Consider the following 15,421-nt stretch of genomic DNA (forward strand, 5'->3'; position numbering starts at 1 on the left):
TTGTTTATAACCACTTAAATTTTATTTTACAGTATATTTGTGACATTTTATGTTACTATAACCAAAGATCAAGGTTGTTTACAAATATAATGGCTGCCATTTGATGTAAACGATTAAAAAGTGTCTCTAGATATTAAAATTTTACATCATGATTTTGTTTTATTAAATTGAATTACTCTTTGTGCCATCAGTTATTAGTGGAGAGGAACTAATTTAAGCAAAAATAGTTTTCAGAAATTAGATGTAGAAACTGAGAAGCCTGGATAAGATTTCAAAAGACCACTCTCTCATCACTGTAAAAAGGAAGAAAGCAAATTCACTTCACTGAAATTGCAATGAAGAGTCAACCAAGTCCATTTGTATTAAGGCTTCTTTACATATTATTGAATCCCATCATGCCTTTCATATTCCCAGCAGCACCTTGTTGAAACTGTCTCATCATTGACTGCAAACCAGCCATGCCACCTGCAGAAAATAAGTGAGAACATGAATGTGTTAATGAACTCTGAAGGACAGCTCTCTTGCCTGAGGCAACATTACTGTACACACACTATTCCAGTAATCTACAAAGGCAGAAGCCCAAGACAGTCAAACTAAGTTTTTAACAGGTATTGAAAATAAAGAACTGAGTAATTACAGAAAGGTCTGCAAAACACCAGGCTTTAAGAAGGTTTTAAGATGACTTGTGCATTAAGAACTAGACAAAAAGAAAAAAAAAACTTGATGGAATGATTACTACCAATCATATTCTAGTATGGTAACTTTATAATTTAAAGTTGCTTTTGTCAAATTTAATTACTTGAGGCAAATCTTAGAAGAGAAGGGAAGTCTAGGAAGATTTGTTTTACCACAGACATCCTTTACCATTCCAAATGCTCATTTTGAGAGCTGAATCCAAATAAGGGACTAGATTAAGCACTGCTAAGTGCAAAGTATTTGGACTAAACTTCCTGATTCTTGTTAGAAAACCCTAGAAACACTTAATACTGATATACAATGCAGTCTCCCATCTCCTTCCTCACTTCTGTATCTCAAATGCTCCACTATAATTGGCAGTCCTCTCTTGAAGCTATAAAAAGTCAGCACATACCCATATGATGAAGAACTCTTGGATCCATCATCTTGGCCATCTGCTGATTCAGTTTGGCCAGCTGAGATGGGTTTACGTTCTTGGACATATCACCACCTAAATAAAAAGAAAAGAGCAAAAACAAAGCCAAATGTTACATCCTAATTCTAGATTCAAATCCATGAGTCCACTATTAGTAGTTACTACACCAGCCATTCAAAAGTCTGTTTAGGATCAGCAGTCCCTGCACTCCACATAACAGACTGAAGTGTCAGTAGTGCAGGAGTAATCAAGTCTGCATTGATGGAAATTCAGTAGCTCTCCTTGCTAAGTTCCACATTGGTGTCATGAAGAACAGTGCAGCTCTTACCAGTCACATGAAAGACCTTTCAAACATCATGAAAATGAGCAAGCTACAACTTACTTACTCCTCTCCCAATCAGTATTTTCTCATTTCCTTTGTGTTCACACATCAAGTGACCTCCCCCCTTAGTTAATAAATTTTAGGGTGGAGTTTCTGGTGTTGGTTTGGGGTTTTTTATTTAGTTGTTTAGGGGTTTTTTTACCTTTGAAAAGCCCTTTGATGCCTCCCATCTTTTTCACCATCTGTGCAAACTTAGTGTATTGGGTCAAAAGCTCCTGAACATCTCTGGTAGAAACACCTGAGCCTCTTGCTACTCTTTGGATTCTTCCTGGCTGCTTACTGAAAACTTTGGCACCATCTGTACTGTCAAGTTCTGCAATTACAGTGTGGAAAAGAAAAAAAAAATCCATTGAGTCACTGACATTAAAAATGTTACAACTAGTAGCAAACCCATTGTTGAGAATTTAATTTTGAGCCAAAAAATAAAAAACTTAGTTTTAGAAGTGACAATGCAAAATTTTACATAAATCATTGAGACATAATATTCTAGGACGTAACACTACAAAGCTGTTATCTTCATATGTTAATCACCATGATAGAAAAAAGCTGTGTGAATAAATCATGCTCTTGGGATACTTGGTCTTAGGCCATATTATGGGGTTTAGCACAAGGGTAAGAGCATACTACTAAAGGACTGAAAGGTGCACTACAAACCACACTGAATTCCATAGGACAGGCTGTATCACCAAATAAATTTGAGGGTGGGTAGGAAAAAGGCAGCAATGCCAGATTAAAGATTAACATATTTTATTAATCTGCAAGTATAGCATTAATATTTTATAAACAGTTACAATACTATGAATAAAAAAAATTGATTTCCAACAGAATGGAAATTATTCAAAATCTCACCTAATCTGCACAAGACAGAGCAGCAACAGGAAAAGTATCTCTAAATATTTAGATTTATTAAGAAGTTTGGAGACACATGTACTCCTTGCTATTCCCAAAAATGTTAAATATTTCTTGTCATTATTTTCTGTCATTGTACATGCTGCAATGTTTTTTTTTTTTTGTTTCCAGAATGCTCTCTCTAAATAAGCTTGTTCAACAATAAAGAAAGAAACAGTGGGGGAAATTTGTTTTACCTTGATCATTCATACTGTCCATTATAGTCATGAGTTTCTTTAGTCTTGCCATTGATTCCTGTTCATTGCCTTTACTCATGAAGTCAGTTCCAAAACCAGGGATCATGCCCTTGTTTTAAGAATGGAAAACAAAAGCTGTGTCAGAATAGGCAAGGCTAACTTTAATTAAGCAGAAAGAAATATAGACAGCAACTGTTAGTTCAGTAGTTACATGCTGCAGCAGGCAAATCATTTCACCTTTTTGAAAAATACAGAGCACAGATTAGAACAAATTTCAATGAAGAGTTTTAAGTTTACAGAAATTTGTCAAATATCAATGAAAAATCTGATAAAATAAAATTATTTTGGGGATAACTAACCAAGATCTGACTGAATGGTCCCATTTTCATGATGTTTTGGAATTGTTCATACATATCTCTTAATGTAAATTGACCTGAAGCACAACAACAAAAGAAAAGTTAGAAGTCACACTAACATTTTGGTCATACTCTCCTTTTTCAATTATTCTTTGTATTCATAAGGTAAATACTATACTACATAGATAAGTAGATAAATAAATCTCTTCAGTACTAATATGGCTGAACAGTTTCAGATGGCACATGCTGAGCCATTAAGCTAGTTATTCTGCAGATGTAATCTGACAGACTTATCATTTGAAAAACACAGTCCAATTTACTTGGCCACCACCTTTACTAGAGAAAGAATAACCCTTCTTCACTGAGCACATGAATAAGCTGTTTGTCTCCACACAACAGGAGACACAAATTAACTCAGTGGTCCCTGTCACAGAGAACCTGCCACAGTCAGTTCACTGCAATGCATCTGCTCTTCAGGCTTTGGCAATAACTTACCATGTTTTAGCTTTTCTATGAGTGCTTCGTTATCATCCAACTTTAACTCATTTACTTTATCTATCAATCCTTCAATATCACCCATACCTGGATAAAGAAAACAGATCTGAAATTAGCATTAAAATATTACACTTTGACTTTCCATTATCCAATTCTAAGTATCTTTTAAGTACAGTTGTACATAGAACATACCAAGCAGCTTGCTGATGAAAGGCTGTGTTTTAAAGGGTTCAAAGTCATCTATGTGCTCGCCAGTTCCAATAAAAATAATAGGACTCTTCGTGGCAGCAACTCTGCAACAAAAGGTATTTTATGAAATGGCCTCTCGAACACCATCCCTCTTTTGTACTATAATCAGCTAGGCATCATCAACACTATGCACTCTGTCTGAAGTATCTGTCTTACTCCTCAAACTATTAATGAAAGAACACCCAGCATTTGGATGTTTAGCTCAGAGTAATTACAAAGATTTTTCTCCAATTAGTACTTTACAAAATACAAACTGTATTTAGAAAAAAATCATCACCAGAAATAGAAGTTGCTAATTTTCATTGCTGAGTTTAAGAAACCTGAGAGGAAAGAAAGAAAAACAAATCATCTCCAATTTATCCTAATACTGGGATATTACTGATACATACACTGATACTAATGATAATACTGTCAGATGACTGGCATTGATTACAATTTAAGGTACCACATAGAAAAGACAATCTCACTTTCAACACAGGAAAAAGCTCAGACATAACTCAGAACCTCTCCACCACACTGGCACTAACTTTTAGATAAAGTTCAGTTTCCAGTCCACAGACAGTACAGAGCAAACACAGCACACTTCAGGCACAAAAGTGTGCACATGACAACTCAAACAAGAGCCACATGAAAACACCAAAACTTTAGTATGATTCTATAACATCATGCTATAAATAAAGCAAAATACATATGGCAGTTTAAGAACTCCAACACTTGAGATCAAAGTCAGGCAGGGATATAGCAAGTCAGGGTCAGTTATTTTGACTGTTCTGACAAAACATCTCAGCTCCCAACAAGCTGTATCATTGAAAGGCAGTTGGAACAAGCATGTAAGGCTGAAGATAAAATGCAACATTTTCTGGTTTATATTCTGCCAAGATACAGCATATGGGAAGTCCACCAAGAAAGGAATTTGGGTAAGTATGACTGCAGACAACTTTTCACCAAGTTTCAGGACATGGCCAATCCAGAGGTTTGATTTACATTACAGTTTTAAGGTCACTAGATAAGAGCACTTTTTCCCCTTTTGGAAAGAAAATCTGGAGATGCAAAACTCTTAATGTAAGTCATATATCTACTGACCCCAAATTTATCTTTCTGGAAAACACTTAATAATCAATATGCAATGAATATTGCTTGATGCTGATTTCAGAAGACAAACGTCTGACCTGTGACAATACAAACTACTGGACTGAAAATACATCATATCATCAGATTGTGATGGTAAATATCAACAGGTGATCCTACCCACCAGAAGGAGGATTCAAATCAAAGTGTGACAGTGACTGACTTAGATTCTGTGCAGTGTGAGAGTGACACTTCATAGGACAGGTTTCTGTGACACTAACACATCTGGCTGGCTGTGCAGGGCCAGATGTTGGACACTATTACACCACAGTACTTACGCACTAAGAGCTCCACCTCCTTTGGCATGTCCATCCAGCTTTGTAACAATAACAGAAGCTACATCTACTTTGTCTTTGAAAGCTTTAGCTTGAGCTTCACAAGCTTGGCCAATGGAAGCATCCATCACATAAACAATGTTATCTGGTTGCTAGGAGAAATGAGATGCATAAAATAATAATTTCCTGCTTTACTAAGCAATGTTCAAGCATTAGTATTATTATTGTGTAGGTTCAGGAGCAGAACTTACTGCAATAACAGTATATCAGAGCTGTATGCTAGAGTTTAAAACAGGACCACTGTTTTATGAACAGTATTAACTAAGGACCATTGAAAAATTCTGATGCTGTATAACTATATGATTCATCTACAACACAAACCATAACAATTTAATAGGTTTGTGCTTATTAGTTATGACTGAAGTGATTTTAGCCAGTATCTTGAGCCAATAAGATAGCTATTAACTGCTTGTAGATATCAGTTAACATCTTCCATTTGGCTTTACATTTGGATATTTAATATATCCATTCCTCTAAAAATAAGTTAGCCATTAGCAGGAACTGTGTGGAAAGAGTCATATTGTCATGCAAGACCACAGAATCAAAGAAATAGCCAGACTTTTTAAACCTATAGAAACAGCATCTTCATTTACATATCAAAAGAGTTGAAAGTTATCCAATCATCTTCTGTGTTTCAGTGCAATTATTTGTGACAATCACAGAAACTTTAGTATTCATAGTTAAAGGAAACCAGACTGGTTCTTTTATCTAGTTTTTCAATGCAAAGATCCCAGAAAGGAAAAGTTAAAGCAGGAATGGCAGTCTGGTTATATGCAAGCATCCTTGAAGAGAAGAACAGAAGAATTAAAACGGTCACAAAACTAAAAAACACTGGTCATTCAGCCCTTGCTTATTCATATCTGTAATTTCTAATATAATCTAGGAGTTAAAGCAAAATGCACACAGAACACAGGATAAAGATGAATGAACTGTCATCAAATGATTATGCCAAGTTACTGTATTTCTCAAAAATACTCACTATGGCATTAGCAACTTGTAACATCTCTTCAAACAAAGAGTCTTCTTGTTTGTGACGTCCACTTGTATCAACAATGATTATTTCAAAGTTTTCATTCTTAAATTTCTCAACACCTTCCGAGGCAATTATTACAGGATCCATTTCTGTATAACTGATCAAAAAAGAGAAACAAAGAGACTCAGAATTTAATCACTTGACTATAAACCTGTTAACTATAAATCTATCTAAATTTCAAGAAGGAATTCCTCTTATGTAAAGCAAAAATTGGTTAAAAATGTCTTCCTAAGCCATTTACCCTTACTGGTCAGTTCTACACCACCCTCCCTCAAATAAGATTTTTAGCTGAGCATCTAGACAATTCACCTGCAGTGAAGCTTAGGGGAAAGTTATTTACTGCTTTATAAAAGACATTTCAGGTCCACCTCTGTCTCTATTTGATAACAAAAATTAAGCACCCCAAAATAATATCCTTTGATCTGTGAGATACTTCCCAAAAATCTGACCATGTCTGGTAAAAGTCTGTGAGCTGCTACACATGGAGTAACCACTATAGGGAATTATTCCTGGACACCTGATCTCTTTGTATACTATCCTACCTGCTGCTCCTGGCACTATACTGAACTGGGCAGAATTCTCAACTGGTCAGAGCAACTATGACTCGGAATGTATTACTGATATAAATTGATATAAAAGCAATTTGGCAATGCTAGATGGGGGTTAGTGCAAAATGTTCAATACAGAACAATACATAATTGGAGTTGAATTGTTCTCCAAAGTGATTCTGAAAGATGCTTACCTCCCATAAAAGGGAATTCTTGCTTTTGTGGCATTCTGCTTTAACTGGTCAAAAGCACCTGTAAGACAGGTATAGTCAAGGGACTGCTTAAGAAAATTTTCAAATATTATAGACAGAGAACTGCATCATTAAAGTCTGTGTTACCTGCTCTGTATGTGTCTGCACATATTAAACAAGTCTTCCAGCCTTTCCTCTGATAGAAGTATGCTAACTGTGAAATGAAACCCAAAACAAGTGGTTACACCAAAGTCCCATTGACAAGACACTTCTAACAGCTTGAAGTCACACACAGAGGACACAAAGCCACCCTTGCTATAACTGAGGCCACACAGTAAGACTCTTCACTGTTAGAATGGTCATTATTTAGGAAAGCATGTTATAAATAATCATTAATAGCAAGATGAAAACTCCTGCTTGACTCCACTCCTGATTTCCATTTCTTGAAATGACACATTCCAGGAATGACTACAAATAACTTAAGTTCCCATTTTACTAATTCCTGAATTCTTCTTACTGTTAATACTACCCATTGGACTAGCATGTAGATACTACCCAAAGAAATACTTCACTATCAGGTACCATAATGGCTACAACTTGTACAGCTCTCTGTTTCTGTACTTCCAGAGGAACAAAGGTATTTCCATTGAAAGGACACGTTTGAAAGCAGTGGATAGAATCCTTAACCTTCCTACAACACTCAGCTGTGTATGTTCATAAAACACTGACCAAAGACAAATATAAAGTTCACCTACATAAGCACTATGAAAGTCTTCTGAAATCAGAGCAGGCTATCCTGAACATTTCACTATGTGTGAATCTCAAAAGGAGATGACAAAAAACCAACTAAGATGTGTCTTTTTTCCACAGGATAATTTCGTCTCAGCACTTGGAATGTATCAAGCTCTGTCTTGGGGTGAATGATGAGTGAGTCAAGAGCTTATGGTTTGAAATAAACAGGCAGATTAGTGAGGGTGGTGCTGTTGTGGGTGTTTGTTACAGGTCACCTGATCAGAAGGAGCAAGCAGACAAGGCCTTCTACAGGCCCTGGTTCTTTTGGGGGACTTTAACTACCCTGACATCTGCTGGAGAAGCAAAACGGTGAAACCCAAACAGTCCAGGAGGTTCTTGGAAAATGGAAAGCAAAGATTAAAACTTCCTGTCACAGTTAATGGATGAACCCACAAGGAAGGGTGTGCTGTTTGACCTTACACTAACTAACAGGGAAGGGCCTTGTTGCAGATGTGAAGATATGTTGATTCAGAGCATTCTTTTTTTAGCCTCAAAAAAATACAAATGCAAATTTCCTCAATGAATCTATGGCTGGAAGAGGTTTCATATCACCAACTTATACTTAACTGAGGTATATAATACAAAGGCCAAATTCCACTGATTTTTCTAAATAAGAAATGCAATGAACAACCATTCTTTGTATAAGTCTTAAATCTAGAAAGTGAACTACAATGTTGTGGTTTAACTCCACTAAGTACAAGGACAAACAGAAAGACTCTCTTATAGAGTATTGTTTCATCAATAATTCAGTCAAATTTCTGAAGGAAATTCTACAAGCCATAAGTTGCCCCAAAAGAATATTACTTTCAACATTGATCTCATATCAGAAACCCATCTCAAACACATCTCTACATGGTAGTGAGTTAGAACTTCCTAAGAAAACCAGCACAGATCCCTACCTAAGGAGCCCAATGACCACCAGCTTCCCCAAGTAAAAGAAAACCCAACAAACTAAAAACTAAACAGAGATCCATAGCATGTTACCTTTGAACAAGTTGTTGTTTTACCACTTCCTTGCAAACCAACAAACATTATAATATTCTGTTTTCCTTTGGTAGGTGTCCATGCCTTGACTCCAGGATCTACAAGCTAAAGAACAAAAAGCAACAAAAAGGTAGCAGATCCAAATTTCAAAAGCACAGAAGAGCTGGTGTCACAGTCTGCTAGCTGCCTGGTTTCATATTTAAAGGAGAAAAACAGTTTTTGCACATTCTCATCTTCATTTGGCTTAGATTTTTGCTGATTTACAGTGAACAGCAACAGCCCTTACAGGATACCTATAGTATATAATATTCTGCAATAACAGTGTTAATTTCTTTCTAACACCAAGCACAGTCAGGATGGCCTGTATATAAATCCTTTACTCTTGTCTTTACATTTCAATTGAAGAGTAAGAACAATTGAACTTAAAGCTTAAACTGAAGTTAGTTTGAGAAATGCCCAGGAAGTAGTTTCAATGAGAATACTACTGTTTGCAATAGTAAGAAGCCTCACATCAGAAAACATAACTGCAGGTATCACATAACCACCTAAAAGCTTGGCTTGTCACTGCACTACTCCCAGACTGAACAAGGAAAGTGATGCAATGCAGAATTTTGAAGTCCTACCTTAACAAGCTCTTTAAAGACTGCATGCTGGATCATTTTTCTTTTGTTAAGGCCAGATGCCATTTCTTCAAGATCAATTGCAGACCTGTGTTCAAGAAAAGCATGAAACAATAGCATAACTTAAAGCATCACTTGAACCTAGTAATAAAGTTTTGTAACAACTGCAACAGCACCCCGATTTGTTCTCAATTTTCACATAAGATGTACTTAAGAAGTGACCTGGAGACATCTTTACACAGAGGAACAAAAACAGATTTCTAAAATGCATCTTTCAGACTTGCATTTGCTTAAATTACATCTGAAAATAGGCAAGGTAACAGTGCTAGTCACATCCACAGATCTATTTATAGCCAGCACAGAACATGTGAAGATGATGTGCCCATGAAGTAATGAAGAACTTGTTTATCAGACAACTCAACTGATGACAGCAACAGATTTTTGAAACACGCCTGTAACAGCAATAAATGGCTAAATTTGACCAAAGATTCTTTTGATGGCACTGGATGAACATTTAGTTAAAACAGCTGTTTTCCTGTTAAAAGAAAACTGTGTGTGTCTAAAAATACCCCAACATATTAAGTTATAAATTAGTTGTTCTTTTGTAACGTCAAATTACAAATTTCACAAATATCAAAAGTTGAATGCATTTTGATTATTTCACTTACTTGACATTTTCTCTAAGTTGCTTCACAAGTTTGATATTAACATCAGCTTCCAGTAATGCTGTACATACTTCTTTTAACATAGCATTTAAAACCTTTGGAGTATAAAAGAAAAACCAGAAAAATTGTTTTACAATACACAGAGACGAACTAGGTCACCATTAGGTCAACATAAGAATGTGAAACTTTATTTATGATAGAACCATGGTTTTCACAAACTAAATGCATGTAGTCCCATCATTAAACCAACTGTCACAAAAAAAAGTCTGTGCATTTGTTCCTACATAAACACAATTTAAATCTGAAAGGAAAGAGTTCACAATTGTAGCAACTGCACACTACATAAAACTAACGCAAAACACTTCCTACTGTGTTATGGCCAACAGCTCACATGGCAGCAAGACTTCCTGAACTCCCCTCTGGGGACTCCTTCAAGAGTACACCAAAAAAAGTCTCAGATCACATCATCATTTCTGTAAATGCTAAAGATGGACACCCTGCTACCTGCATTTTCAGAAACTGGACTGCTGCTCTGATTGTATGCCTTTTAGGCAAGCAAGTGCCTCAGCTAGAAACCCTGTTTATTCTGACTTTTCAAAGTCTGGAACAGAAAGATTCTTCTGAAAGTAACAGCTGCATAAATGGCCTCATTTTCACATCTTGAGCTGGTGCAGGAAAAAAATTTCCATTGCTGATAAAGTTTAACTGGGTTGTATTTGATTCAGTTAAAGATTACTTGTCTCCCAGCAGAAAACACATGAAAACATTTTCTCTGTGCATAAGTTCTAACCCTACAGCTCTCCATGAGCCTATTCTTTAAGCCACCTGAAAAGAGTTTCTAGTAATCCATGTATTCAGACACTTTGAAACCATCACAGTAGCTATTCTTCCACCTTGTATTGAACTCCTATGACAGAGCACACTGAGTTCCAATTTCAAACCCTCAATTACAGAAAATACAGACCATACTAAGCCAAACAAACTTGCAGAACCACACACTGGCTTGAACATAAAGGCAGCAAATGCAACACACTCCCCACATTTCAGACAGCAAAGCTTACATTTGTTCTTCCACATTTCAGCTTCCTGCAGCCTGGTACACATCTCCACAGTCTGCCTGTGCACACACAGAAATCAGAGCAGGCCCCTACCTTCCATCCAAACTTCAGCACACATTACCTCCACAGAAATAGCACACAAACTTAAGCACACATTGCCTCCACTAACCTCCCTGAGTAAAGCCACCAGGCTCAAGGACCCTTTGACCATGGGACCCACATAAAAATCTACTTTTAAGTTCTAGCAGTACTATTAGGGGGTTAAAACCCCTAGCAGAAATTTCACTTGAAGAAAACAAACAAGTTTAGGGAGCCCACTTCAAGCTTCTCATCAGCCTTTGAGAAGTTTTCCTCAGAACTTGTTCAGTGTTAGTGGCATCACATTTGTACAGTGCATACCTCTTCATTGATAATCGTGGCATTGCTCAGTGAGCGCAGTGCTGAAGTTATTTTTCTTCCAAGATCTGCCAGAACCATTTTGGCGGCTTCAAGTACGACTCAGAAGGATCTGGAAAAAAAATTAAAAAAAAAAAAAATTAAAATAGTTGAATCTATGCCTTCACAAATTCATTATTCAAGTAGCTTTTGGGTAAGAATCCTGCTTTGCATTCCAGAACGCACACAGGTTTTACTTTTTTAAAGTTATTTTTAGGAAATATTGGCCTGAAGTTAATTTTAGGCAATCCTGATGGCCTATTTAAAAAGAGATACCACAAATCAATTAGGAAGGATTTCACTGTGTAGAATAAATGTGCATTGAATTCACCATGAAGAAATAAAACCAAACCAGTCCAGATAGACTTCCAGAACAAATGCCCACTTCTTTTTATGCTCTTATCAGCAATATGCTGCAAGACAGAATAAAATCAAGCAGAATAGCCTAAAAACTCTGCATCCTGCAAAGACAGTATGACCAGAAGCAATATTTTGCAACATTATTTATCAGTTGCATTTTATCCAGCTTTCACTAAATCAAACTGAATTTCCCATTTCAGTAACCCCACAAACATGCTTGTATTTTAATAAACAAAATTAATTTGTAGTTTTTAATAGCTGTATTGGAAAAACAGACTATTTTTGTTCACTAGAAACACAAATCTCACATATAAGCCTAAAGCACACCATAATTTACACTTAGGAAACCACAGAAATTAATTTCTGAAGGGTACACATTCTAGTAAACATGCAAAACCACTCCACTACCCTTATCAGGTGGCAAGATTCAGGAGAACTCATGGCAGAATTAGCAACCTAAAATTCTGATTAAGGGCAAACCAAAACTTGTCTGAAGAGCAAAAATTTGCAACACCAGAGCTACAGCTGAAATGGAACACTTGAAATACTTCTTGTTTATCTTCTATTTTCAGTGTTGCTCTCCTGTAGTCAGCTGAAGCTACTTCCTTGCTGAAAGCCCAAATTGGAACCTCATACCTGAGCTCCCCCTTTCAGGACTGAAAGCCAAATTCTCAATAATGGGAGCCTCTAACCAAAACAGAGGAGAGTGTCAAAGATTTTTGTGACTTCCCCTGTCTCATATAAGAAAACAGAGAAGAAAGGCCAGTCCATTTACTGAAATGAAGAATCCACCACTAGCTACACTCTAATTTATTTAACAGAGAGGGCTCCAACGTGGCTAACAAAGCAGCTCACTGTATACACACATTGAGATTTATCAGCTGCACAACCCCCAAAAAGCATGGCTTAAAATGTGCTTATAAATAATAAAAGATACATTCCAAAAGAGCTAAAACAAAACACTCATGCAAGCCAACCTCCAGACTGCTTTGTCTAATTGAGAGCTACTATTGTTACCAATTTGGTGGGTTAAACCAGCAACAAACGCCCCAAAACAAGGTGTAACCCACTCTGCCCTGATACTGAGGTCACAATGCAGAGCAAAGTCTCCAGGAGCTTCAGAAGATGGAGAATAAATAAATCCTACGTAAGTACAGGAGTTGGGTATGGCAAATGACACAAACAAATATATTTACACATTTTAGATTTCATGTACATTGAACATACAATGATACAATGATCACTGAAAGCAATGATATCCATCACAATGCCGTTTCCTAAGGAACTCTGCCAGCAGAGTATTTGCAAACCAGTGCACTAATAGGAATTGATGTCCATCTTCTTACACTGCTGGAAGAAGACTGCTGTGTGTTATCTGAAGTGGTAAAACTCCAAGGTCTCCTTACAAGGCATACCAGTCACATTACTGCAGGGCAATTCTGAAAAAGCATTATCATCAGCAGGCTCTACCAAACAGGCTCAGCAGAACAGACGTTCAAAACATTTTCCAGACAATTTTCTGTGATAATCGCATTCTGTGAAAAAACTTTTCTTTCTGTGTAAGAAAAAATAAATCCCCAAACCTTTAAAAATAACCCTGCAACTCAGTAAGCTTTGAGCTGCTAAAATGGTAACCAATGCCAAAAATTAACTATAATACTTGGATATATTAGCTAAGAAATGTGACAAGATGACCAACATACAGAAATCATCTGATCACTCAATATTTAGAATTAGTTTCCAGAGTTCTACAGATCTCCAAATACAGAAAGTGAATTATGCCCTAATAAATGAATGTTTCCTCTGCAGAATTCCTAAAGCTTCTTCTGATAGCCTTACAATTATTCCTATAATTCAAATCCTCTGCTAGGGAGACGAGTTTAAGCATTTTCATATCAACTGTTCTCACTAGCACATTAAAATATCATAAGCCATCAGAATTCCTAAGGGCTGCCAAGTACAGAAATTAACAGAACTTGTGACAAGGTCCATCCAAGTGGAGAACCACACTCCAGACAAAAAGCCACGTAAGATGTGTCAGCAGGTAGCCAGCTTGGGCTGGCAGGTAGCCAGAAGGGCATTAGCAATAGCTGCAGAACGCGTAGTTCTAAAGGATTTCGCTGGAATGCAGCACCCCACAGAGACACAGAGCAGGGCTAAACCCCTGGGTCAGCCCCAGGACACAGCCAGGCTGCCTCGGGCTGGCCTCTGCACACTGAATCCCTCCATGCTGAGCTCCCTGCCACGTCCCGAGAGCTCTGTGCTTCAGCCACACACCACCAGAAGAAATAGTGCACGTCTTATCACGGCACAGCAAACCAGCAGTGAAGCCACTCTGGAGAGACAGCCTGCCCAGCATAAACCTCCGACCAAATCCCCCCTGCGACACTAGCAATGCTCTAATGTAAGGCGCTTCGAAAAAAAAAAAATACAGGCATAACGGTAACAGCAGTTTAAACAGCTGCTTTAAAAGATAACAGGTGTTTCAAAAGATAACAAGCAAAAGAACATTTAAAAACTGTCCAACAAACTTGTACTACATGTACCCATAAATGGATTAAGATCAAGTCTGACACTGGAAGGGACAAGCGGCTGTTTCACAGGTGGGAATGCCTTGTGCTCCTGCAGCTACACTCAACCTCACTTACGAGTTTCCACCTTCTAAAATTACCCGGCTCACGACAGGAAGGCGCCCCAAAGGCAGCAGCAGGGAACGGCTGTCGCTTACGGCCCAATGCCCTCGTTTTCACGGGAAAAATGACGAAGGCACAGCCTGTTATATGTACCCGGCCGCTGCCTTTCTCCGGGCACCCAGGGCTGGCCACGGACGGCGGCTGGGCGAGTCCCGTCCCGGTGCTGCGGACAGCGGCAGCTGGGGTCGGGAAGCCCAGAACGGTTCCCCCGGAGCTTCGGCGGAGTGAGGGCCCTGCCCGGCCCAGGCTGCCGCAGGACAGACCGCCGCCCGTCCCCGGGATCGGCACCGGAGCCTCCTCCTTCCCCGCCGGGACTGGGCCGGGGCCCCTCCGCGTCAGGGAGAATCCGCCACGGGTCGCGGTCCCGCTTACGGAGCAGCTGCGGCGGCAGCGCGAACACTCACCGGGAGCGCGGCGCGGGGCCCGCGGGCGGAGCCGTGCCCAGCCCTGCCCGCCGGGGCGAGGCCGCCCAGCGACACTCCGCTGGAAGCGCGACGAGTCGCGGCCGCCGCCGACCAGGGAAACGTCAGCACTGGCCGTCGCCCCACAGGCCGCCGTCGGCTTCCGTTTCCGGGACGCGCGCTGGCCCTCCGCGTCGTTAAGGTGGCGCCGTGTAAACCCCGCGCGGCGGAGGCGCGAATTGCGCGGCGCCTCCTTAAAGCCGGGCGGGAGGCGTGGCCGCGGGAGGGGCAGGGAGGGCGGAGCTCCTCCCCCTCGGCCGCACCACAGCGGAGGGCGGGGCCTGGCGCGGCGTCCCGCGGCAGCGCGAGCCCGGGCCGGGAGAGGGCGCCGCAGGGCGGCTCCGAGCATGCGCCAAAGGCGCGTTTCCGGTCGGCGTCGCGCTCCCGCGTGCGCACGCGCGGACCGCGGCGGGGGGCGGGCGGGGCGTCTCCGGCAGCGC

The 15,421-nt window shown here is 39.5% G+C and overlaps 1 protein-coding gene and 1 long non-coding RNA gene across 6 annotated transcripts; both read right to left on the reverse strand.

Annotated features, from left to right (window-relative positions):
• Window positions 1-15,131, reverse strand: SRP54 (signal recognition particle 54). 5 transcript variants are annotated; one of them, XM_066322111.1, is made up of 16 exons: window positions 14,925-15,125; window positions 11,432-11,540; window positions 9,978-10,069; window positions 9,313-9,397; window positions 8,690-8,794; window positions 7,061-7,127; window positions 6,917-6,974; window positions 6,121-6,271; window positions 5,085-5,233; window positions 3,622-3,722; window positions 3,430-3,516; window positions 2,938-3,011; window positions 2,579-2,687; window positions 1,636-1,806; window positions 1,091-1,186; window positions 1-465 (listed from the first exon to the last, which is right to left on the reverse strand). In XM_066322111.1, exons 2-16 carry the CDS (start codon window positions 11,507-11,509, stop codon window positions 374-376), a joined length of 1,515 nt encoding a protein of 504 aa, XP_066178208.1. In that variant the 5' UTR covers window positions 11,510-11,540; window positions 14,925-15,125; the 3' UTR covers window positions 1-373. The 5 variants fall into 5 exon arrangements, with proteins under 5 accessions (XP_066178208.1, XP_066178210.1, XP_066178209.1 ...); XM_066322113.1 differs by lacking the exon at window positions 14,925-15,125 and adding an exon at window positions 14,499-14,885; XM_066322112.1 differs by lacking the exon at window positions 14,925-15,125 and adding an exon at window positions 14,476-14,885.
• Window positions 10,147-11,418, reverse strand: LOC136363053 (uncharacterized). The gene is made up of 2 exons (XR_010743890.1): window positions 11,160-11,418; window positions 10,147-11,121 (listed from the first exon to the last, which is right to left on the reverse strand). It is a non-coding gene; the product is annotated as an uncharacterized lncRNA (long non-coding RNA).
• Window positions 15,132-15,421: the final 290 nt, after the last annotated feature.

Source organism: Sylvia atricapilla, chromosome 6 (genome assembly GCF_009819655.1).
Source record: "Sylvia atricapilla isolate bSylAtr1 chromosome 6, bSylAtr1.pri, whole genome shotgun sequence".
In the NCBI taxonomy this organism is placed as follows: domain Eukaryota; kingdom Metazoa; phylum Chordata; class Aves; order Passeriformes; family Sylviidae; genus Sylvia; species Sylvia atricapilla.

Coding starts and splice junctions, on each gene's coding strand:
- SRP54 (XM_066322111.1), bottom strand. CDS start 11,509: ATGGTTCTGGCAGATCTTGGAAGAAAAATAACTTCAGCACTGCGCTCA. Junction 5,234..6,120: donor TACAAGTTGCTAATGCCATA/GTGAGTATTTTT, acceptor CATTTCTCCTAG/CAACCAGATAACATTGTTTA. Junction 1,187..1,635: donor CATCAAAGGGCTTTTCAAAG/GTAAAAAAACCC, acceptor CTTTTTATTTAG/GTGGTGATATGTCCAAGAAC.